The sequence below is a fragment of the Corvus moneduloides genome, chromosome 9 (assembly GCF_009650955.1).
Source record: "Corvus moneduloides isolate bCorMon1 chromosome 9, bCorMon1.pri, whole genome shotgun sequence".
Classification (NCBI taxonomy): Eukaryota; Metazoa; Chordata; class Aves; order Passeriformes; family Corvidae; genus Corvus; species Corvus moneduloides.
The window spans coordinates 19227705-19254218 of NC_045484.1; the positions used below are offsets into that span (position 1 = coordinate 19227705).

At 36.3% G+C, this 26514-nt stretch overlaps 1 protein-coding gene across 24 annotated transcripts in view; it reads right to left on the reverse strand.

Annotated features, from left to right (window-relative positions):
* ADGRL2 (adhesion G protein-coupled receptor L2) overlaps positions 1 to 26514 on the reverse strand; it is a 314082-nt gene that overhangs the window by 48524 nt on the left and 239044 nt on the right. For 18 of the 24 annotated variants that reach the window (XM_032117278.1, XM_032117279.1, XM_032117285.1 and 15 more), the window contains 3 exons: positions 25308 to 25521; positions 4716 to 4825; positions 34 to 48 (listed from right to left, as the gene is read on the reverse strand). In XM_032117278.1, the coding sequence (XP_031973169.1) occupies positions 34 to 48; positions 4716 to 4825; positions 25308 to 25521 (339 nt within the window). The remainder of the gene's footprint in view (positions 1 to 33; positions 49 to 4715; positions 4826 to 25307; positions 25522 to 26514) is intronic. The other 6 variants (XM_032117277.1, XM_032117283.1, XM_032117281.1 and 3 more) reach the window with 1 other exon arrangement.

Genomic DNA, 26514 nt, shown 5'->3' on the forward strand with positions numbered 1-26514 from the left:
GGAGCTGGGGTTTGGACTGTATACGTTATTTACCTTTTTGCTCCACTTCTATTTTAAGCATCGGAAGAAAAATAAAAAAGTGCAAGGAAAAAAGAAAGAAGATTAACATAAATTGACTATTAGTCTAAAAGATTAAATTAGTAACAGACGCTAAATATAGGGAGAATAAGAACTGCACTATATCGGATAAAGAGAAACAGACAACAGGATAACCTAGCAGGAGAGAGATTCTACGGTTACACAAATGAACATGGATCAATCATTTTAGTAGATTAAGGAGGGAATACAGATTTGCTGGCATGTAGTTTCACTTAGTGAACCTGAATAAATAATGAATTTCTTTACTAGTACATGCTATACACACTCTTCTTCTTCTAAAAGTATAATGCTAATGAAGTTGTTTTTTAAGCAACATATGAATTTATCATATATGTGCAAGTGCACATATACATATTATATTAATTAGATAATTAGAAATAAAAAATTCACTATATTAATTATATAGGTTTGCATATGTGAATATTAAACCTCCCCCCGTCTTTGTCCCAGACATTTCCCTGCTTTTCTTTCTTATAAGGAAAGCAGCTTGCACACTTCGGCTCTCCTTAGGCTTTATTCTATTTGTTTTCCTGAATGTTTATCTTGAGATCTTTTGCCACTTCTTAGTCTATAACTGCAAAACCAGACTAGAAGGAATAAGCAAAAACATCTAGAAAAAAAGAAGCAAAAGCACAGTAAGCAAGAGGAAAAGAGAAGAAAAAATTAACAATTAGCTCATTCAGATATTCTCCAGCATCATCGATTAAGCCCGAAACAGCAAGCTAGTATGCAAGGACAGCCATATTGTTTAAAACAAACATCCATCCTGCCACCATACACAGAAGACATAAACCAAACCCAATTAACAAAGTTATATTACTATAGCAATTTTTCCCTCAGGAAGTTTTAAGGAAGTTACAGAAAGATATATAGCTGAAGCCCAGCTAGTAAATAGCTTTTCAATAATTATTTGCAATAAAACCTATTTCATATACACTGTGGCCTTTGAAGCATCCTCCCTTGGTTTCATAAAATGACCTGGAAAATGACAGATGTACCAATCTGTGTAACAGTAGCTGCTGATACCAGGGAAGTGTATCAAAACTATTTGCACAGCTATTACATTTTCAGTATTACAGTATTAGCCTGAAGAATGCCTTTGTATGTTTCATATAAAGTTTGGATTTTCAGTTTCATTTAATGAAATTACATATGATTATTTTGAAAGTGATATTGGCTGATCTGATCTAGTGTTTCATCAGGAAACAATTTCATAACTTTACAGGGGAACCAGAGGGGGTTAATATTTTCAAAATGAACAGTAGTTTTCCTAGCCTTTGTACTGTTATACATCTTTAGGTAAAATACTTGCTTTTCTGCAATTTGTAATTCTGGAGTTATTCAAGTAAACAGAAGATATATTCTGAGGTGAATTCTTGGGTTTCACCATTAGTATTAATGACTTTCACATGATTCTGTTTGTAAACTTCTATGCATGTGCTTATTTCTCACCAAAGAGCAATATTGATATTCTACCTGCTTAGAATTAGTAATAGGAGAGGGGGGGAAAAATAGGGATAACTAAAATCATTACCGGCATGTCTGCTCTGCAAGCACTGGTGTACAACAGCTGTACATTTTTCAGGGACAGATGGGCTTATTGAAATAAAAAAATGCTGCAAAGTCCAATCAATACAAACAGAGAGAGAATAAAACACTTTAAAATGTTTTCTATTGAATTCCTGACTCCAAAATAGGCTTAAAATAAAAATGCACAGATGTACAAAATGGCACTTTTGATGTTCTTCTTTATAAAATGGCTGACTTCTGTTAGTCAAAGTGTCAACATACATTGTGCAGCATAAGTGAGAGAAATGTCAAGTGCAGTACTCTCAATTTCTTTGTAATTTAATCGATAACACTCTTATTTCAGGACAAAGCAATGCCTATAAAATTTGTCTGGAATTTTTGTTGGAGATCCAACTGAGTATCTGAAAAGTTTTGTTGAGGTTTTTTTTTTTGTTTACACTTTGAGATGCAAAGAAGTAAGCTTTTATTAAATACTTTCAAACTTAATTAAATTGACAAAATTAAGTACTTTCAAATGAGTAAAGCAGCCATGTATTTTTGGAGGCCAGCAAAACATAGAGGAGCTGATAAACTGCATTTTGTACAAGGGTGACAGCAACTCCAGTGCGTAAGAACTCCCACCTTTCACCACAAAACCTATTATGACTGCTGTTTTTCATCTCTCGTGGACTGAAAGCTACCACAGTGAGTACTGCAAATTTTTCAGTCTTGCAGTAGCTGAAGATGAAATTCAGAAAAAGTAAGAACCATAAATTAACTTTGGTTAGAAGTGTTGTGATCACTGAACTCCCTTCCTGGGCCCACAAAAGCTTATCCTACATTCCTAATGAGTCTCTTACACTGAGACAGCTGCTATTTGCAAATCTAATAATTTCAGTCATTCTGTAAATTTAAATATAGAGCACTGGAATAAGTAAGGAAATAAAACTTTAGACTTGATAGCTGGAGTTTACCAGGCATCAAAAAAAGAGACTTGGAAAAATAACAGGATAGGCTTTTTGGGAAAGGGAAGAAAGACGGTCAACAATCAAAATGGCTACTGAAGCAAAATGTGATTTGAAATCAACCTTCAAAACTTATTTTAGTAACTGGCAATCTTTTGATGACTGGTGGTAATGACAGGTGATGCCTCTTACAGTTCTGGAATTGGGCAGTGTCATCACTGTACATGCTGCAGTTGACAAACTCCAAAACTTATAGACTTTGAAAAACAGGAAAGTATCCCGAACCCTGAATTATGATAGACACAGAATTACAGAGTTCAAAGGGTAGGCCAATGCAATTGACAGTAAATAAAAAATAAACACTTTAAAATTAGAGTAACTACAAGTTAGAGTACAGGGTAGGCCGCGCTGTTGCACTATACTTCTGAAACTGGAAAAGAAAAGATTCCTGGAGACAGCAATACCCAATCAGTAGAACATATCCACACTTCTCTTCCTAAAACAGCATAAGAAATTATGTTTGAACATTATTTGCATTACATTTTTTCCTTTATGAGCTAGCCTACTGGAACTGGAAACGTTAACTTCTTGTCACTTGACTGACCTCATGGTTTGGAATCAGATGCACTGCCCTCTTTTCTGAGAATTTGGGAATGAAAATAGTGCTAAAGCAGAAGTGGTCTTTGTGGAACAAAACTTTGGTTAGATTGGGGTAAGACATCACTCCTCAAAAGTGGCACGAGAAAAACAGTTACAACAAGCCACCAATACTACACACAAGAGGAATGGTACTAGGGATCACTGTTTGCAGTAGGCTTCCAAACCTACAAATGGTACAGGGAAAAAAATCAGCAAGCAACCATTTCACAATGACACAGCAGAAATGAAGAAAAACAGATGATCTGTGCTTGGCCTTTGACAACAGTGAAGGTTCAGTGCAGTGAAGCAGTACAGAGCAGTATTTCAGTTTCAGAATTCTAAATTTTGCAGGAGACAGTATGGACAGTTTTGACATAGCTTTGCTTATGCCAGAACTCATTTCCTTCCTTTTTCAATATATACTGTCACCACAGTGTTTTTGCATCTCAGACTTGGCCTGTTTCCTGTACCAACAGAAAATACGACTTTGGTTAAGGATTACTGCAGATCAAGAAATTCACGCTTAATAATAACTCAAGGGAATGATCAGTGCACTGCTCAAATTCCATTGCAAGCACAGCTATTTCTCTGTTGAGTTACGGGACGAGAGAGAAGTCACTGCAAAGAATGACCTTACAAGAAAGCAAAACCAGTTAAAAGTGTCGAATCGGCAGAACTTTCACGATTGTGCACAAATATCAATAAAAAAAAGCATTAATTATTACAAGGAAATAAGTATGTCTAAAGCTACTGAACTTTGGCATTACAAATAATATTGTACAAAACTGCTGAAGTAGCCATAACTTCACATTTTTCTATCTCAATATCATTTCACTATTTTCTTTGATTTCAGTGAAAAACTCTATTTTAGTAGCTGATTCAAGGCACAACTGATACTTTGTCTTTAAATTAAAAGCGAACTTTTCTTTCTCACTCTTTTCCCCTCTGCTTTTAAAGAACACAGTGTGAGTACCTTATTAATGAATTATTCACTCTGAATATGCATTCATTTATAACGAAGCACAAAATCCTTTTACAATGTCCCCCAACTGGGTCACTTGCCTCTGAATGTCAGTGCTGGGTTTTGCTGTGCATCCAAAGTCACCACAGCAGCAGGTAGCCTTTCAAGTAGATCATGATTAAAATTGAAGTCAATTCCTGCTTTACAAGTCTGTGAGCCAAGCCAATTTGTCAGCAACTGGTTGCGGGCAAAAGTACAAATTTCTATCTGGTCTATTGAATAGCTAATTTGAGTTTGTTTTCTGGAAAAACAGTAGCCTTAAAAGCCAAACACTTAAGAACACAGACAGACACTTGGCCAGCATCACACCATGGCTTCCTTCCACACTTTGTGAAGCTAATTGGAGGCCCTAGTCTGCAAGTGCTTTGCATGCATAATGGGTCCATGGGCCATAAACATATGCTTCTTTTCCATGTAACAGCACTCCCGCTTCAATTGTGAGGGCCAGAGGAAGTGAGCAAGAATAAAAAGATTATACTTACTGTAAGGAACACATTCATACTGAACTTCTAGATATTTGTATGTTCCAGGACAAGGATCAGGAAACACATCTGACCCAGTAACTACTATACACTGTGTTCGGTTGTTGCACCTGTAATGGGAAAAGAAAGCAAGCTAATTAATTTAAAATTACATTTAATTTGCGAGTTCATACTAAAGGACTACATTCAGTGCTAACTCTCTTCACACTTGGGCAGTTCAATCCATAAGACAACAAAGTTAATTAATACTAATTAGCCAAAGTCCAAAAGAAGGCTTCAGGACAATATTTTAGTTCAGGCTTTATACTTTTAAATTTGGAGATTGATGTTATCTTAACTGTCCCCATTGGTAGAGATAGCTGTACCAAGTACCAAGTTTATACTGATTTGATACTACTGTTCAAAAATATGAAAACAAAGTGCAGAGATGATATAATTGAAAAAATGTGCAATTTTGAATAATGTATAGTAACAACACTGAGTAATTCCTTCCATCTTTAGAGAAACACATCCTGCTGAACGGTTTTACATCTCAGAGAGACTTTTCTTGTGATTCAAGGAAATTATTTTGGTTGGAAGAGCTACTGTAGACAAAGAACGTTAGCATTTCCATTTTAATTATTTTACGAGCAATTGGTGGACTCTAAGCTTCCTCTGCTAGGCTACAGGAAGCAGTAAAGAATGACCACTTGAGGAAATAAGAAAAACAGTTAAAAAGAAGAACTGCAAGAAAATTAATTAAAATGTACTTTGAAGAGACTAAAACATAAAAAATATTTGCTTTACAATGAAAGAAAATGCATTTTGATACAAAGAAGAATTTTATTACAATGCCTCTAATTGTGAGGATTTACCAAACCTAATGTTTTTGAAAGTTTTTTAAACTACTACTACTACTAGATTTTAGATTATCGTTATTTTTTCCAGAACAAACAAAAAAACCCAACCAAACAAATATTACCTTGGAAGTTAGAAGTGAAAAAAAAATCACCTAACCTTGAAGAGATGGTCAAAATGTAATACAGAAAAACAGTCACAAGGAAGAGGAAGAAAAGAAAGAGAAGGTCAGGGAGTTTGGTGACTAAAAGGCAAAGAGCTTGGCTGATCTTCTCAGGGGTTAGTTTTGTTTGTCAGCGAACTGAATAACAGAAGTCTGAACTTAAGTAATAGACTAGCCTTTGACTCCAGCTGTACATCAACTTCTCTATTGCCCTACTTCTTCCCATACTCCCTGAATACCACATATCCAAAGCTAAAATAATCTGCCTTGTATCAGTGGCTTTCCACAGCTGAACAGTGCCAAGAGGTATTAGAATAATTCATGCTGCCTCATAAAAGGTAGAGCAAACACAATTCAAAGAACTCTAATATAAATCACTTCCTTTTTTATATAGTAATCAAACTAGCACAGAGCAGGTCAGGACATGCTGTGTCTCTCTGCTGAGCAAACTCGGAAACAGCAGCTCTTCTTACTTGATCAGTTAACTCTTCCTCTTTTTTTTTTTTTAGTTGCTTATTTCTACCATCATAAGGCTCATAATTGCAGAACTAATTGGAAATAGTCAGGGATTTCTGTACATACACAACCATGGATATGGATAGAAGGTGGGGAATCCACCTGCCACCTTTTCCAGAAGGCACAGCCAGGTCCCCTGCACAGCTATTGCACAAATAATGTTGCCCCACTCCCATCCCAATGGAACAGTCAGTCAGTGCAGCAGCTCGTGCAGGATGTTAGAGAGTCTGGAACGACTCTGACACATCCAGTGGCTTTAGACCCAGGCTGAAGGGGGAAAATGTGCAGCCAGCTTGCTGAGAAAACCCCTGTACTCAGTCTGTAATGCTGAAAATGTACACGCAGCCCCTCCCACAGAGGACAAAGTGCTGCTCTTGTGTGGTGTAGAGGGAGGCTGTAGAAGCAGGAGAAGGCAACACGGCCCCAAGCCTCGCAGGCCTCTCTGCAATATCCCTGATAGAGCGTTTTTCATGTGCCACACCTCAGGTACACTAACCAGCATGAGAAAATCTGGGATGTAAGATTTTGTAACAAATTTCTTTAAATTTGTGTTTCTTTAGCAAAAACCTCACGCTGAAACCAAAATAATTCCTACAAGACTCCTCCTGGTGCATCATTCAGTATGATGGTTTCCACAGCTTTGAGCTGTGTGAAAATTTTATTTTATACTCAAATGAGTAGCAATTAAGACAGAATTATTTATTTGTTATTTATGTTAGGAGAAATTGCTTGAGAATGAAACTAACCAAGGTCGTATTTAGCGGTGGGAAAAAGATGGACTCATTTCCCTGTGAAGAGTTGTTTTCTTCAGTTTCATTTTCCCCCAGTAAAAGATTCATAATGCTGTCATCAGCCACAGAACTGAGAAGAACTTCATGCCAGATTTTATCAAAAGGATGCGTAACAAGAATTCAGAGGAAAATGCAGGTTTTTCTCTTTGTACAGTAAGTGTCAGAGTCAAACTTCAGGCATTGAGCAGTGTTTATAGGAAATTGATGACACTCTAAAAACTTTTACTATTCCTTTATGAAAAATTTCACCTGCTGTGCATATGGTCAACTTTTGCCCACCTTTGGCCAAACCTAAAACTCCAATTACAAAACAACGAGCTATGCCCACTGCTGCAGTAGCTACCAGGCCCATCAGCACTTCCTCAAGAAGTGCAATTACTTGAATGACTATATGAATAGTGTATTTGTGCTTTAAGTTGTAGGTTTTCACATTCAAATCACTGATTTTGCTGCACTGTTGGCTGTATTTTATAAAACGTGAGTAATTTACATGCACTTCCAAGATTTCAAATTAAAGACACTTGATTATGATATTCACAGTTTAAAAAGTCTACATTCAGGTAACTATTTTTTACATAGTTAGAGTTTGTATTTCCATTAGAGTGAGACCTGCAAGAAAAACCCACAGCAACTATAGCAGCTGTCAATCCCAATTCATGGGTTAAAGAGAAGACATGAAGAATGAGTGGAATTTGTAGTAGTAGTTCTGAGACAAGTAATTCAGGGAATTTACACTACTGTGATTTGTTCTATGGATAAATTAAAGTCTTCTGTTCACTGCACTGTTTTTCTTTGTAAAACCAGGGATACTCCTCTGTTAGCTTTTGGCCTATAGTTCTTCTGCTATCTGCAAAAACCATTTTACATAGTGGTAAGGGTTTCAGCTGAGCTTCTTTAAGTCAAGATGCACAGAACTCTGTGGTATATTGGACAAAAGAGACTCTGCTCTCCACAAAACGGCACTAAACAGCAGATTATCCTACAAGGGACAGATTATCAAAGGTACCTAATCATTGCCATAGCAGAACTTCATTATTTTGAGAAACCTCTACACTTAGTGTGCTTGAAGAAGAGGATATTGCACTGTTACAGTCTTAAATCTGGTGACCTATTCATTTTTGTAATGGGCAAGCATCTTTTTCTGTCACAGGATTCTCCAAAACAAGACTATTGTGGAAATAAAGTGCCTGGAAATTTGCAAAATTGGCCTAGACACCATCAGGAAAAAAAAAAAATCCAAACCTCAAAAACCTGAACTGACAAGTAACTTGAAGTCCCGCATTCATTTTACACAAAGTTGTTTTTTCTATACAATATACTGTTAATTTGGTCCATCTATTCAAACACTTTAAAAATTGTTCCAATGAAGGTGTTATACAAATCAGTTGTAATTTCTGCAAACTTAAGAAGACAAATCACAAATACTTTGGTGTTTAAGTTCTCTGTAGCTTTTAAGTAACATTTAAGTGTTCTGCAACCTACGTAACTGCATACTTCCCCAGCCTAAGTTAAAATAGAGACATTTTCAGGGAGTTATGTACGATCTTAAAATTCGTATGATCTCACAATGAGAAATGTTTTCACTCTCAAGAAGAATTCACAATATTCACAAAGATTTATGATACAATGACTTTGTCATTTACAAGGAAATACAGCAGATCAGCAAAGAACTCTGTATAAACTCAGTAACAGTTAATTTAGGTAAGGTAATATATGAATTAAATTTGAAAAACTGCTAAGGAAAAGACTACCTGTAGTAGTGAAAGAATGATAATTCAGGTTCTTGTGCTAGCAGCAACAACAGTTTTGCAAGGGGAAATGCAAGAATTACCACTATTCTCATGAATGCAAGGAGCAATTTTGTACTCTGACACTAGTTTCTTCTGTATTTTAGTATGAATGAAGAAAGGTTACATCTTCATAATGCACATGCATCACTTAGAGTAATCTAAAAATCAAATGGAGTGTTTAATTAACAGTTACAGTATAATATCTGAACTCCTTTCACCTCAAGAAGAAGACTGTGCAAATGAGGAATGGCCCTTCACATTTCAGATGAATACAGAAAGAAAAGAAAGCAAAGCAGCTCCAGCAGGGCTGTTATTATCTTCTGCTCATGATGTAGCCATGTCCCTGCTGCATCCATCCTCTCTGCTCAGCTTTAAGGACTGCTGTACTTTCCATGATAATATGTTTGTATTTCAGCTCTAATCTTGACTTGTACAATTCCCAACAAATTGCTTTTGCTTTTTTAAAAATTATTATTATCTTATGCTTATTATTGCATGTTTTCACGTGCAATGTATAGAGATGAGATTCCATGTGCAATCTATTGTGTGAGGTGTTTTAATCAATAATCTTGTTCTGCTGATTAAGCAGGGGCTTCTGTTTTGGCAAGATAACATTAGTTTCTCCTGTCATGCTCCCAAAGCTATTGAGAATCTTCAGAAGATCATTAGATATGCTACAATAAAGCTTTGGTACATTCTCTTTTCCTTCTTAAATTACTTCTTCACTGTCCTATTCCTCGTCACTGCTGGCACTGCATTATTATTACAGCTCCCCTGAAACTTGCACTAGAGCTATGTCTGCAGGCCATAGGATGCCATTTTCAATTGAAGCTTCTGCTTGAAAATATAAATTAAGAAAATTTCATTATCTCCTGCCAAGGGCCATTATTCACCATTGTTCTAAGGAAGATTAAAAACGCACAGTCTATGGACTTGAACAAATACTCCAGCATTAAAATGAAAAACATAGTGTATCATGACTGGACCAGAAAGTGAAGCACTGGGATCTGAGATTCTGGAAAGAAATTAGCACTACATGGAATAAACCAACTGACTAAGGGAAGAGGTCATCTTCATGGGTAAGTCACATCTGACACAAAAAGATACAAACAGATCCTTTTCAAGTGGTTCTTGCAGTTTGCAAAAATAAGGTATGTATGAAATAATGTCCACATTGCAATTTATCCTTCTAATGCTTTTTTTTATGCATGCATAACTTTGACAAAGATAGTACACACAAAAGAAACATCATGTTATTTTGAAAAGGATATGGATAAAGGCATAGCCAAAAAAGAACTATCAAAATAATTTTGCATATTCCTAATGGTGTATTTCTGTAAATGCAGTGTTTCCTTAAGCAGGGTAAAATCCAAAACCAGAAAAGTCACATGTAATTCAATAAAATATAAACCCACATTTAATAAAGAAAATTAATTTTACTAACATTGATACATTATAAAAACTATTTTGGTATGTTTTGAAACTTTCAAGTCAGTTCTGACAATATTTCTCTTTCAGCATATTGATTAAATACTTAAAAGCCAGCACGATGGCATGTTCCTGCATATCGCCTGCAGCAACCTGCTTAAACACCACTTGAGGCACGTAAACTCCAAGTTGTAGCACCACATACTCCATATGGTCTTCTTGTTCCTTATTCACCCTGGGTGAGCTGCAGTCTGAGTAAAAAGATATGGGAATATGGGATGAATGCACTTCATGTGATGACTTACACTGAAAAATTCCTGAACCTCATTACCCAGAGTAAGTAGCTGTCTTTACAGATATATTTCTAATGGTCTACAAGTGCCATGTGAGAGGTGTTTTTGCTTTTGTATGCATATTCACTAAACCTCCACTCCTGTCATTAAATGCAAAGTTACATATGTATGAAGAAGTTAGATATTACTTAAATGTTTTGTTTTATTAATTTTGTCTTGGAAAGTATGCACAAAACTTACATATAACATAGAGAACAGAGATTTTATTTTAGGGGTGTTTAGATACATAAGTATACACAAAGACATGCCACGCTAGGTAAATTTAAAGGAATGTATTTAAATTCTGAGTTTCAAATTCACCTCACAAGCCATACATTATTACATACTGAGACCTAATGAGTGAGCAATTTAAGCCTAACCAAAACCTGGAAAAAAGACCTGCTAAGAAAATCCAGCCTTCCTATAAAGCCTGGATTTGAAGCAGGATTGGCCAGCCATTGCTGCCATTTCCACAGTGCTCAAGCACTATCCTTCCCATGCAGGATGAGTGAGCATCCTACAGAGCCACATGCTCTTAAAGATAGATATATAATCCTGGGACTGGCCTTTTAAAACCCAGGAAGACACACTGAAAAGGTTGCTTATTTCTGTGTAAGATTTTCTAAAAATTATTTTTAAGTTAGAAGCCCCAAAACTATTATAGGGGAATGAGCACGCAAAAAGAAAATAGCACCTATTTTGCAGAGCTCAAAGAGAAAACAGATTTAGTGAGCTGTGCTTGGTAGTTTTCATAATCTAAGAAAAAGAAGGAGATACATGAGCAGGTATGATAGCAGAATTTGGCCACAAGAGCTGTGTCTAAATATTGGTGACTCTCCTACGACTGCGAAAGCAGTGAGGCATCCTAGAGCTTGGTTTGAAAATTCATGAACCAGCCCTGGGATTTTCCATGCACCTGGCAACATGACCATTACAGTAATAAATCTGGGGGATTTGGATGACAAATATTTGGGGCAAAGAAAAAAAAGGCTTTTTTCCTTCTGTTTTCTTTTTAAATATAATATTAATGATTTGTTGAATCTTCCTAATTATCAAGTAAACATATATAAGGAAGCTAGTGTATAATTAATATTGTAGGAGAAGGTGCACCATAGCCTTGTTTCCATTTGCCCAATAAAAAATGCAGTAATATTTAATTGTGCTTTCCTTATACAATGCAATCTTGTGGGAGTCTGAGGGTACGCATTAAGCATAAAAACTCCAAACAGACAATAAAACACAGCATAAAATATGCAACTCCCATAGGTCTCTTCTTAGAATTACCCAGTCTGATTCACTATCAATGAATGTGTATGGCAAAGTAATTGAACGATATTTCTTGCTTTCAACCTCTTCTTACAACTTTAATACATTTAGTTATGACCCATTTGCCTTTTGGTATTCATGTCTCTAAGTTCAAAGCAGTCACTGTTAAAATGAGGAATCTTCTCACTTACCAACCTCTAAGCTATCAGAAACAGTTTTTTCTTGTTACAGTTCATCCTTGTTCTAATACTTTGCTTATTGCTGTAAATGCTATTATTATGGGGTTATCATTAACCTGAAACTGGAGCATCAGATAAAACAGGGAGAAGGGAAAAAAAAGAAAAACAAAAAGAAAATGAGGATTCCAGTGGAATATGTAACTCCTGCCTTCTCTTGGTATTTTTAGGTGCTTTCATAATTCCACTTCTCTATCTCTACCACTTTCTATCACATATACCAAAGGCCTACTAGACCAATCAGAGCTTGTGAGGAGATGGCTGTAAATCAAGGACAGTAAAACTAAGTATCAAAGATGCAGTGATGTGTGCAAAGTAAATGGAACAATCTCCTGGTGAGGTCTGTGTAGGTGCAATCCTAAACCCCGTAACAGTATGAAGAAGAGACCTGTTCTTTAGAGAAAGTGTTTCTAATGCAACCCCACCTGATGAATAAGAAATGAAAATACAGTAATTTTTCATAATAATAATATTTTTCATATTATTTATGTGGATGCATATTTGCAAGCAAGCTGCAGCATGGGATTACAGGCAGTGTACATCTTAGAACACAACTAAGCCAAGCAGATCCACACTGCTGAAAAGTAGTAAGTTCAAAAGATCCAATTAAATGTTTCACCATTTAGACAAAATAAATAGCCTGCAGCTATGCTTACTTACTAATGAAAACTTTACTAGTGCAGCATCGTTGTATCTGAGCAATTTGCACAGATTATTCACACTGAATGAGCATGAGTGCAGCAGCATGCCTTGTGTGTTGAGCAGGTTTCAGGGAGAAATGTGGGGCTGTGTAATAAACCCAGAGCTTTACGAAGGGGCATTTATTTCAGAGACACAGTGCTAGAGCAGAGCTATAGAAAATCCAAGAGAAAATCCTGAAGCACAGTGTCTGATCCTTAGGAATAACACTGCAACAGACTTGCAGGAGAAGAGACTACCAGGTAGAGAGCACAGGATAAGAGTAAAAACCTTTTAAAATTCTTTTTTTGCAGCATTGTCGATCTTTTTTATCCATGGCTTGGTACGCAGCATATTCATAATGTAGTTAAAAGTTATTTAACTTAAGACAGCTTCTGAGTCATTATTAAATGAGTAACTGGAAGAATTACAATACTGAAAACATGTAGCCTTATCCTTCATATTAATTTGCACAGATCTGAAATACATTTTAAACAATCACCCACTTTAATTACTAAAATCAGGTATTTTAGATGACAGGTATGATTTGCTACTGCAACTTTTGAAACACAGAAGCCTTCGTACGCTTTCAATCCTCACACTTCCACCAGACCTCCAGGTCTGTGCAATGCAAATTCAGCATGATTCACAATCAGTCTCCTGAGTTTAATACCTCTCTTCTGCTTACAGAAATGCATATTCAACAAAAAACTCTTTTGCCTCTAACAGGAAATTAAGATTTTGTCATTTACAGAATTGGCCATTGAGACAACCAGATGCCGTAGAGCCCTTTGGTTCCCTGTGCAACAGGAAGGATGAGGACAATTTCACACGGGGCATGCAGTGGGAACAACCTTAACTCAACTTTAACACATGCATTCACCTTGAATAATTAAAAATACTATAGCCTGTATCAATTAGGAGAAATTATTTATAAAAATGTTCACCTATTGCAGTTGGCATATGGAAAAATGATCATATTTTTAACAAGGGAAATGGGAAATCGCTATGGGATGCCCTACTTAGATTAAATTAGCAAGATCTTGTTATCAGACCATATAAAAGATGCACCATAATAAGACGTGACCTTGCAGAACCTTGGAGCCAATCTGTGATTTTTTTCCCCCTATAACCCTTCCTAATTATCTGCAAAGTTACAGACCCTTTTGTGGCAGATTATTTTTCTGTGAATAGTGAGGGGTTTTGGGCTTTTAAATATTTAATTAGTCTTCTGATATGAGAATTGTTGCACATGCCAACTGCTTCGATTTTCAAACTGTGTTCATCCTAATTATGTTCAGATTTAGATTGGTCATCCCAAACCTCTCACTCTTGTAATTATTTACTCCTTAAAGATCATTCAGCAGAGAAATATTTTTCACCCTTATGGCTCTTTCTTTCCACAAATGGCTTTTCTGGTCCGTTAATTACCCACTCAGAGGATTAGAGTTTGTAATAATGCAAGAGATCCTGCATGTAAGATGAGTTTTACAGGGTGAAAAAGAATAAATTGTTTTTTGTAAACTTGCCTTGGGGAATAGCCCCTTTTTGGGTTATTGTTTTCATCAACAGAGGCCATGTGCCCACTGCTGCATATCCACCAATTCCACAGGGCTACAGAGTGACTCATTTATACAGCTCAACAGAACTCAGAGCAAAATGCTGAGCAAGAGGCAAAAGACAGTTTGGTTATTTTAAGAGATTTATAAAAGTGCAATCCGCTAGCAAGAAGGTACAATCCTTTTTCTCATAATTTTTAGTGCAGATTTCATGGCCTTAAAGTTACGCATATTTAACTGATAACTAATAATAAAATTACAACTTTTCTCATTTCATCTGCTGATTTTTTCCAGAAGTGCTGTCCCTTGGTAGATCTTTAATCAACCCTGTAACAGTGGTGTCATTTCCTATTAAAATGTGTCTGAGAGTCCTCACTACAAGTACTTTCTTTTCTTCTGAGAGGAATGCCTGTCACAAAAGCACTGTTATTCATTACCCACAGGGATGTCTGGATCTAATTATCATCTGGAAAGCTTGCAGGGCTTCCAGGTATAGGACTTCCCCTGCAAAAGTATGCTGTTCTAACTTGGAAAGCACAATCCCACTTTTTCTTTGCAATCTGAAGTTAAGGGATTAAGTTACTAATTTGAACTGTTCACTCTGATTCCTGGAACTTCCAGTTTTAAGCCAAACTAAGTTTAGGGGACTGCTTCCGTTTGCTTGTTCCCACATCTGCAAAAATCCTGTATATTCTGCAGCTGGCTTTTACACAAACTAAGCATATTCACCACTGTAAAACATGTATCAGAAAATTCACTAGCCTCACTTTGTCAATGCACAGAAAATCTTTAATTGTGTCAAAAATATTCATGATCTAATCCTTTTATCAAACTGTCTACCACTGAAGGAGTCTCATGTGCCTGCACAATTAAAAACCGCATGTTAGCCATACATAATACTGTGTTACATTTGATGCAAATCCTTTACTATTGAAATAAGCATTGGGCTGACAGCAGGAAGTGGCTGATAAGAAAGCAACAAGGCACTGCTGATGGCATTCATGATAAGTGAGCTCTAACTCATATGAGTTCTGTCTACAGTACATTACCCAAAGTGCTCCTGTTTTAAATGTGACTCCAGGAGGTGTTCTTTTGCTGTATCTCTGTCACAAAGGCAGCAAAATTATACAAGAAAGCTAAATACACAAAGTAAATTATGTTTTTCATACCCACCAGTGATGCTGGCACCAGAAAAATATACTGAAAGTAATATCACCGCTGCTACATCCTAGATGAGAAAACACCTACAGTTTCATGAGTGTAACAGTACAGTTGAACTCAATGCCTGTAATAAATTCAGTAAACAGGGAAAGATTATGGGTTCGGAACTGTCACGTTATTGCTACACTTACAATTCAGCCTACAAGAAAGTATTTAACAGACAGAGCACAAACTCTTGAGTTTTGGTGAAACAATTTTACAGTGCTGCAAAAAGGTGTGTATTAAATACCTTTCCAAATTGCTCCTTCATCATATAGAGATATATCACAAGAAGCAAGGCATCTGAGAAGCAATGAACAGTAAGGTTAAAGATCATAGATTACTACTAAGAAAGGAATATAGATGCCTTTGCACCTACTACAGGAAAATACACATCTTGCCAGATGAAACGTTGTACAGGTTGGTGACACCAAGAAGGAGTAAGACTTCTTCCTCCAAGGTGGTCAAAGTGCATGACTTTGGTCAGGGCAGCTTGCCCAATGAAATGATTTTTCTGCCTCATTTCTTCTCTTTTTTTCTGTTTAGCATGTATATGTGTGTGTGTGTGTGTGTGTGTGTGTGTGTGTAGTAGAGCAACTTGAAATTCAAAGGTTCCTATAGTAACTGTATTACCCAGTAAACCTGAAAAAAATGGCTTTCCATAGTAAATTTGTAGTAAAGCTTCTGTACTGCAAGTGTATTGTAAATCAGGTTTGACATAGAAAAAAATTCTTCGTGGTAAGAACCTTTCCTTCCCATTGATATGTCTAGAGTGGGCTAAAAATATCCCGAATACTGAGTATTTGGTCTATGTAACACTCTTAAGACTGCATTAACTTCATTGCAGTAACTTGTTTTATAAGCTCAGTGCATCATGACCTATAAAATGTTAAGCTGAAGTGCTTTAAATATCTGCTAACACCATGTGCAAGCCTGGGAGTACAAGGCACTGTGCTGTGAAGCGGCAAAGACAGTGCTCTTCTGAGAAAGTAGCACACACTCTTATGTCACTGATATAAACAGGGTAAGCCTGCTCAATAATGTATGAAACACGCAGCCAATCTTTATATAAAGCAGGAATTCTAGTTGAATTCTTCGTGTGATTTTATTTTACCAGTATGACATTAGCTTTTGAGATTGCTTCTTAAAACCATAGACACTGAGTATCTCACTAGACTAAAGGACACACACGCAAACTCCTTTCATTCACAGTTATTACACAAAGGAAAAAAAATAAAAAAAAGACTTCTTTCATTTGTGGCAGTAGTATTTTTGCTAATTATTGTTCTGCAATATGGAGAAGATAAAATGCAAAGACGGAAATTATCTATGTCTTTCAGTAATCACGGCCCATTTATTAAGCAATTAAATTGCAATTTTATTATTAGAGAGGAAAAAAAGAAATGCTGTAAAATACCACTATTGCTTGTATCTTTGATCCTTAAACTCTTCCATTTCAGCAACCTCATTAATGTCAAAATGTCATGAATATGGCCACCCCTTTTTAGAATGTATACCCTGGGCACAGGCAGAATCTATGGCATTCAATAAAGAAGATTTTTCTTGTTGAATTCTACTAAAAGCTTAATTGAGCCACAAAGGTCAGAAGGTTCTTTTTATTGTAAGTAGGAGATTATTCCATGGCAGAAGGAAATTTACAGAATGAGATCTGCTAATTTCTATGCTACTCTGTAGACAGTTTTTAATTTTTAAACCCATGTTACTCTTCTATTTCTTTCCTCTGAATTAAACATCTTCATTCTAATAATCTTTAAATTCTATTTCCTTTGTGTTACTAATGAAAACTTTTCACTTTCATGGCTACTGTTGACTTTTAACACTAGAAAGTACTCATAATCTACTTACATATATTTAATTCATATTAATCTGTCCTAATTTATGATCCATACCCTGCTCTGCCCACCTTCATGTACCTTTTCCATGTCAGTTCTGTTTACTAAGTGATATTCAACAGATTTCCTATAGTGCAATGAACCTTAACAGGCAGCTTTTAATTGCCTCACATAGGAAACCACATCACTATTAATTCCACAGCAACAGTATAAAATAAAACTATTGCTTCTCAGACTCCAGAGCAATTAGACCTCTCGGCTATTTGGCTAACTCTGCTTCATGATACCCAGTGCAGTTAATTATATTTTTTGATGTTAATAGTCTCTGTCAGTTTCAAGCATAACTCCTCTTTGATGAATATTTAAATTATATTTGAATAAAAAAATAATCTTGGTTACATTTCATATTCAGCAGTCATCACAGCTTAATAAAGGTCTCCTCAGAAAGGGTAGAGATAAATGGCTATATGAACACATGTATGAAGTCCTAAATCAACTTATCTGATAATGTAGCTGTTCTGGCTAAGTATTATAGAGGTTTTATTGGGGTGGGAGGAATTAATAGGCTTCAACTATTACATTATTATTATTCTATATGAACTAAATTTGGCACAGCAATATATAAGTAAATCAGAATTTTTAATAATAAAGTTCTGACTGCAACTGAACCAGGAACTTATATTGGCTAGACTAGAAATATGAAAACCATGTAAAATTCATGCAAACTCTTTCAAGAGGACACAAAATTCAACTGAACAGTGCTGAAGGTTAAGCAATGTTGTCTCAGTCAAGTTCTCAAAAAATTAGCAAATTACTAAGAGAGGTAATTACATACCCAAAACATACAGTACGTGATTAACTGGGCTAAACAGTGTACACACTTAGTAGAGCCCATTTCAGCAAGCAGAAAAAAACCACAAGAAAATCACAGGCTGAAGCATGTATTTTGTATGATGCTCAAATACACAAGCAACAGCATATAATACTTAAAATTTTATTTATACATATGTATAGTTCGTTACATTTATTTTCACCCCATGAATAGCAAGGAATGACTGATGAGTATGTATATATGATCCTGCCAGATAAGAGATCTGCTGACTTAAGAAGAATTTGATTGTGGTTTGCCAATAATAAAGGAAGAAAACTACTTGAATGTAAGATATGAAAACATTAAACAGAATGTCAAGCTACATCCTAGTAAAATAATGAATCCCATCTTTGTTGAAGCAAACTAAATCTAAATTTTAAATGTAATTAGTTGGTATGAATGATCCTTTTGTTGTTTCTTTTGTAGCTTGTCCAATGTCGTGACTACAGCCACGCGCCCGTGTGTTATGCGCTTGCACGTGTGTAGTAAAATTTCTTCTGCAGAAAATTAAAATAGAACACACTGCAAAATGATGATCAAGTACCACTGACAGCTATTTCCCCTCACCTGACTGCTAAGAACCTCGTAATATGAGGATTTGTATTTAATTTACTAAGTAATACCGTGATAGAACCACCCCATTAACAAAACCTCCTATTTTTAATGAGTAAAACTAGACCTACTATTTTCAAATTAAGAATTAATGATAGTGAAAATACACAATGCCAGAAAAGGTTCATCTCAGTCACGGGTACTGCTGTTTTCTGCTGTAATAACGCCAAGAACTGTGGTGTGTTTCAGGAACCTTCTAGGCTCTGTGATTATGCCTTGTTCAGGAGAACAGTCTACATGTATTTCTGCTTTTTTATTTGTATTTGAGTCATAACTAAGTCTTGTGACTAACACATAGAAAACAAAACAGAAATCAATCTGGCCCCAGCTCAGTATTGTGAAAAGTTTAGTTTCAAAATAAAGAGCATTTTAAGCTTCTGCTACAACAAAATAGTCACAGGGTTGACTGCTGTACTAAGAGCTATGTCTGTTTCAGATTAATTAAACCTTCATTTTAAAAGGGCGCTTAAGAAAAAGATATATAATGTTGGTAATGTTGTATGGTAAATGTTTTGTGAAGCAGCTGTCAGGAAGCTGAAACAGAAAGCGCTGTCATGCCAAAGCAAAAGGTCCTTGTTAGTGAGAGCAGCCTCAGTACCACAGAACCTCCGATTTGTGTGAATTCCAGGAATGTACCCAATCCACAACAGCCTGTGCTACCCTGTCATCAGCACTGGGATTTCTCTGACATAAAAAGGAAAGACATGCAGAAAGCAGAAAAAGGCAAGGTGTACCTCTTATTCGAAAACACTTTTCACCTCATAGTATCTTTAGCAAAGAAAGGCAACCTTCGGCTGCAGAAGGAAAAGCAAGGGAAAAAGCAAGGATAGCAGCAGGGGTCAGCAGAGCCCTTGCCTAAGCCTGGCAGACCCCCAAAGTGCATTGTGACATTATCTCAATCACAGGCAGCTCCAAAAGGCAAAGGATAAAATCCAGCCCGTGAAAAAGGCTAAGTCATACCAAGAAATGCAAATCTGAAGTGTGCTGCAGTTTAAACACTGAATCAACCATGGACCCTGTCTGAAGGCACTGTTTTTGAAAAAGGCTCTGAAATGCTTCTCTTTGGAAGTCTTGCAAAGGCTGGAATTCAGCTCTGCAGCGACCCACTGCATTCTACCAGCAAAGCACCCTGTGCCAAGTTTCCTTCTGACTACACCTTTTTGCTACGATGAAAGAGATTCATTGGTTATAGATTTTACCCAGTGCCCACCCAAGCCTGGAGTCCAGTGGAAGATTTGCTTTATTCACTCACATTATGGAACAGACCAAACTTGTTTTTACTTGAAAGGACACTAATATGGTATGACAGTGCTTTCTCTGCTGACCTGACAAACAGGAACAGGAAAGAGGGCTTGAGAGATGAGTCTTCTTTGGAACAGACCTCATTTTGTTTTCTTTTAAAAATGTCTTACTCATTTATATAAACGATTTTTCAAAATGAGCTATTTCTTGGATGTGTGAATAGACGGAAAAGAATGAACATCTCCAGTCTCCCAATCTCCCATGGGTTGGATTAAGAAAAAATAAGTCTTAGGAGAAGGAATGGGTATGTTCCTTCCTTCAGCTTTCCCTTGGTCACTCAGCGGGGCAGGGGCATGTCACTTAGATTCTGAAAACCCTCTGCTGAAGTGCAGCTGTCTTGCAGAGAGATGATGGACATAACAGGTTAAGAGCATTGCCATGTGAGAAAAGTTCATGGTAACAAAAACCCAGGCGTGAACTCTTCACTGGTGTCATGATGGACATGGTAATTGAAGGTACATGTGTTGCTTGTGCTAGAGATAGAACAGGATACATGCAACAGAAAAAATAAACACTGATGAAGAGGATTTATTCCTCTTTTAATCCTTCACTTTTCTGCAGCAATGTTTTAAAAGGGAAGAGTATTAAAAAAATTACAGTTGCCTAAGTTCATCTATTATACCTGACATATTTTTATGTTTAAGCTTACCTATGGAAAATGAGGTTTGCTTTGTTTGTGCAGATTTAGAAAGCAAAATTATACCAATTAACTATGCTTAGTAATGATGTAAAGTTCACAAAAGCCACAATTATAGTATAAATTGTAGGTGAAAATAGAATTTAAAGGCTATTTCAGTGCAGAAGTGATGTAACTGCCTTTCTGTTGCAGATCAAAAACCAGATCAAAAATAACTGAATATCCCACCTGTGAGAGCACTGTCTTTTAATGTAGATGTTTACACGGTCTGCAAAGGAAGTTTAAACATTTCGAATTTTCTTCTTTTCAACATTTGTTTACAACAACACTCTTGGTATCAGATCAGAGAGCATACAGTTCCTACTTAAAAATTCAAGGTATTTTAGCCTTTGCTAGGAGGGAAAGCGTCTTCCTTCTAAGCTTAACATTAACTTGGCTGTCAAGAGTAAATGTTTGAATTTTGCATATAGGTAAATGATTCCAGATTCTGAGTGGATAGGCTTCATTTTCTTTAAACAAAAAATAATAATTTTCTAACCCCAACAATAGCTATAAGTACAACTGCTTAAAAAATAAGGTGTACCGATAGGAACAGGACCCGTCATTTTTAAAATATGGGATTTATCGAAATTTAAAATTATATTATTCAAAATTGTTATCTGCCACACCATCCAAGTATATATTTAAACACAAAGTCATTAAAAAAAAAAAAAAAATCTAACTGCACTGTCCTTGAATCATGAAGATAGTTATAGTGTCCAATCGTGACAATAAATAACCATGAACTTTTCCTAAACAAAAAATTTAGGACTAGGAAAAATTATTCCTACTAAACAACCTCTATTTTTAATTCAAAAAGAATGGTCCCAGCATGCTAGAACCCAACTTAGCATCTCATTATTCCTCTATAAAATTACATACATAAGAGACTTTTGATTTGAAATATATTTTAAGTATGTATGCAGAAGTACTTTTAAATATCCATTATTATTTTAACCTAATAAAACAGACCCCCAAACTCTGTGTGGTACCTAGGTAACCTTTATGCTTCTCCTAACAAAAAGCTATGATCCAGACCAGGGCTTTGAAGTTGACATTGGAGACAGAAAATCTTCAAACACCCAGGTGGTTTGAACAGAACTCATGCGATCCGCCTGCAATCCGCTTGCCACGGATTGCCACTTACCCATTTGGGTAAGACAAGGTCATAAGTAAATTTTATGCTGTTAATTTTCAAATCTCTGCCATGCCTAAAAAGAGCAGTATTAGCCTTATCAACTTCCAAGTTTCATGGCAGTTTCTGCTACAGCCACACAAACACACTTTATGAGCAAGCAACTACAGCAATTTTCTCAGGCTGCTTTGCATCTTCTACGTCCCTGCTCATTTAATTTGTTTTTAAATGAAAAGGAAACAGAGATTTGTCCCTGCTAAAGGACAGCAGAGCACAGAGGAGTTTGACTAAGATCTAACTGCCTGAAACGTGGCTCCTCTGGCACTCATTTATGCTACTTGCTCACCAAATATTCCAGAAATAAGCTTACTTCTGTACTGAACTGCAGTGTGTGGTAGAATCTCTCAAACTTGACAATATGCAAACGCTGGGGTTAATTATCAGAGAAGTGTGAAAGAGGAGAAGGAGTTTCTAAAGGTCTAGTCTCTTTCTTCAAAGCTTTAATTTTAACCATGACAGTCTGAAGTTTACATAGAATCTAAATACATCTGAAAGACTTTATTCTGGAATAATTGGGATGTAATTTCAATCAGGGACTAAAAATTTAATAACTACTTTACAAAGGTAAAAGCAAAGCAATGAAGTCATTAGTGTTCTAGTCAGGCTTCCCAGGAACGCATTAAGTTAAAAATCTTTTGAGAACTGCTGAAAAGAAAGAGGTAGAAAAGATTAAGTAGCAGCTCATTCTGAGAAAGAAGAGCTGATGCATCAGTGGACACCGGCAAGGTCTGTGTGCCACTATCTCAAATTCTCTAGAAGGGGAGCAGGGCACGTGACTACATGGCTTTGTGTTAAACTGGAAACCTCATCTTATTTTTCAATCTTCAGATTTCACAGTATTGATCTCATTAAGCTAGTGTTTTCACCTTGTAATTGCAGTAAATGTAGTTGCTGTGCAAAAGCTGTGGAGTAATGTTGCAAATGAATAATGAGTACTTAATAATTGCTGTGGAACTACATTTAACTGTATGTCTAAAATGAATCGAGTGGTCAAATGCAGCGGTAGCACGGTTGACTGAAGTGATAAAAACAGGTCCTTAAAAGTAAACACTGCAAGATTTTAAGTAGAAATACAGAAACTATTGCTGATTATTTCTAAAGGTAGGGAAGAAAAGCTTTCCCTGTCATCAAAAGTTCTTTTTTTTTTCTATTAATTAAATAAAAAGGAAAAGCAATGAACTTGATAGTCCTTCAGGTGAGACTTTTCTATGCAATTGCTGCCATCAAAATACAGCTGATGTGTAACTTTAATAGATCAGCTCAAGGATATATACTGAGTGTGAAACAACAATTTTCCTTAGACAACAAAAAACTACAATCACCGATGCAGTTATAAATAAATGAGATACAAGAACTTCTAGTATTTCATAAGAAATTTGCAACATTCTTCTATGCTTGCAATATAGCACAAACTGAGCAATTTTGGAAAAGATTAAGCAAGACAAGAGACAGCTTTTCTACTTAATGACAGGATCTAAGAAAGAAAAATATGAAAGCAAACTTCCAAATTGCTATAAATGTCAGACAAAAAAAAGAGAACAAAAATGAAAAACTCTTAGCATAGATAATCTGAACCAATGTCCTATATGTGATCACAACTTTATTTTAATGTTGAACAAAGCATAAAGGTAGAAGATGGGGGAAGTTCAAAAATAGACTATGCTATCATAAACTTACAGCTGATTAACTGAAAGGACTGAAAGGGAAAGACAGAAATTTCAGCTTTCCAGTAACAGTCTGATGTCACTTCAAGCAAGATTGTGCCTCTGTATTTGTCTCCGACTACCTTAATCTGTATATTTGCTGTGAACATAAGGACGACTTTGATCAAAACACAACATGCATTTTACACAACAAGGAAGTCTACAGAGAGGCACTACATTTACAAAAGCAATTGAAGGTGGTTTCAAAGGGAGTTGACAGATTAGAGGATGATGACACTGCTGCTGCAGTCTCGATGGAAATCTGGCTTGATCTAATTAACAACTACGAACTAGAACCACAAGAAGATAATTCAAACATGATTTAAAGAAGTTATATTACCTTTTTAATAGTGTAGTGATGGAGCCTTTCCCTTACTGATCACAAAACAAGTCACAGGTTCAACACAGAACAGGAATAAAAGACCTGATATCCTTAATTTACCTCCAACATTTGAAATTGAAGTCTGAGGTCCAGCCCAAATATTTGACTACAGAAGTAGAAAACATCCACATATTCACATAAAAATGATAAAAAAATTTAAGGGTCCCACTCATGAAAACTCGACTGAATTGGTAAATCAAAATGGAAAGCTATTTTAAAGAGGTGACTATGTTATTAAGTGTTACCATGTTCAAACAGAGGAAATGAAGCACAGCAGGCAGGACAACTTGCATATTTCATTTGACACATCTGTGTACATGCACCAGAAAGCTTCCAGGTTATCCCCTCCCCTTTCTGTTCAGATTCCCTACCCTAGGAAAAAGACACTGGGAGGAAAACTTCCAACCAATCCTGAACTCATTCAGGCTTTTAGTTTAAGCCAGTAGCAATGCCAGTGACTGATTTGTGCTGACATTTCCACAACTGTCAGTAGTAGGTGACTGCTGCCTGCAATTAGCACAGGACTTCCTCTGAATCTGAGCTCTCATGCACCTTTTGCACTAAAAATACTTTTATTGGCAGTTGGGAACATGATTTAGAAGTGAAATTGGCAGTGCCAGGCTAATGGTTGGATTCTGTAATCTTAAAAGTCTTTTTCAAGCTAAATGATTTAATGATTCTTGGTTGGCTCTTCTGTCTTCTCTGAATGACGAGCACTGTCACTAAGAGAATGTAACTTGTGCTTATATGCACGTGTATGCTTGTACACACATGTATAATGACATATAATCATCCTGGCATGTAATCATCCTGGCATTTTCTATTGGAGGGAACTACTGTTGGGAACTATGGCAGTGATTTACTGCATGTACTGAAAAATACAGCAGGCATTTGGAAACATTCTCAGGGCTGTTCGACCACCTGAAAGACAAGGAGATAGGGAATCACCAAATAACTGAATTGTTTCATTCTCCTTGAAGTTATCTTCCTGCTTTTTAACGTTTGTTTACAAAACTTAAAAAACCCCAAAACCTCTAATTGCAACTGGTAGTTTTTATTTCCTTTAAATATTATTAGATAGAAACAATACTACCTGAACAGCAAACTGGCAATTACAACTCAACATTTCTTACAGTATATACCTCTCTATTAATGCAGGCATTTTTCCACTTTGGTCCTTACCACGATACATGCATTTTTACCTTTGTGTCATAATTTTGTAGGCGTCTGGAAGGAAGCATTCTGTGTTCTCCATCTGGAAAGGGTCAGCATCACAGATCTTGTCGTCTGTCCGTCCATAGTTAGCACTTTCTATCATGATAACATCGCTTCCTGGACACCGCAGGTCAATGGAGTAGCCTTCACAGGAGAGCTCCCTCCTAACCAAACCAAACGGTAGTGCTGCTCGGCTGAAACCTTAAAAAAAAAAACAAGGACAAAATGGGATTGAACCTAAAGGATATACTGCACTAGACTGTTCTTCTTCTGTCACATAAGCACTAACTCTCATGTGCTGAAGGAAGTGCATCTTTACACCGTTTGACCCAGTACCATGTTAAGCGAGGCATCTTTCATGGAACTGTCACATCCCTACACCACGGGTGCCGTGTCCTTAATCTGGGAAAGGAGGAAATTCCTTTTCACTGCTTCTAATCCTGGGCAGAGCAGACAGTGGTGCCTGTCTGCATGGCTACACTGCACGTTCCAGTTTCCACCTCTTTTCTCTCTGCTTCTGTCTCCACTCCTTGGGCACAGTCAGACAGGCTATGTCTGGAAGTGGGAAGCAGCAGAGCAGGCAGGATTTGCAGAAGTGATTTTAAAAAAGAAAACAATAGAACCACAAAAAACCCCAAAGCCATAGTTCCAACTTCCAACTTCATTAGTCTTTCTTACTTTGTGACTCCTTTTCTCCAGGAAGAGTTGGTTACTTTTGCTTAGCTATTTTGTGACCTCAGCATGGACATGATCCAATATACATGCTGACACTTCACCTAGTTGAACTCCAGTGCTCCTTACTGTGTCTTTTACATAAATTAAACTACATATAGATAAGATTTTGAAACAAATACAGAAAGTATCAGTACCACAGATGTGTACTGTATAAAATCTCCCCATCTCTCACAAAAATGATGTTTCACAGAATTTTAATTTTTAACATTTTTCTACATAAGAGAATTCCTAAACATAAGTAACTTCTCCAATGAAGCAGTATGAAATAATTTAGAAACAAAACAAGGTTCAGCTATTCATCCAGATTTAGACTTTTAGAGACATTTCTAAATGCAAAAGAATATATTACATCAGAATAAAACTATCTGTATACTACAGTTTCTTGTACACAGTTACTGATGGATTATTATTATTAAACAGTATTTTTGTTTCTTACAAAATTGTGTGACTTTTGGAAGA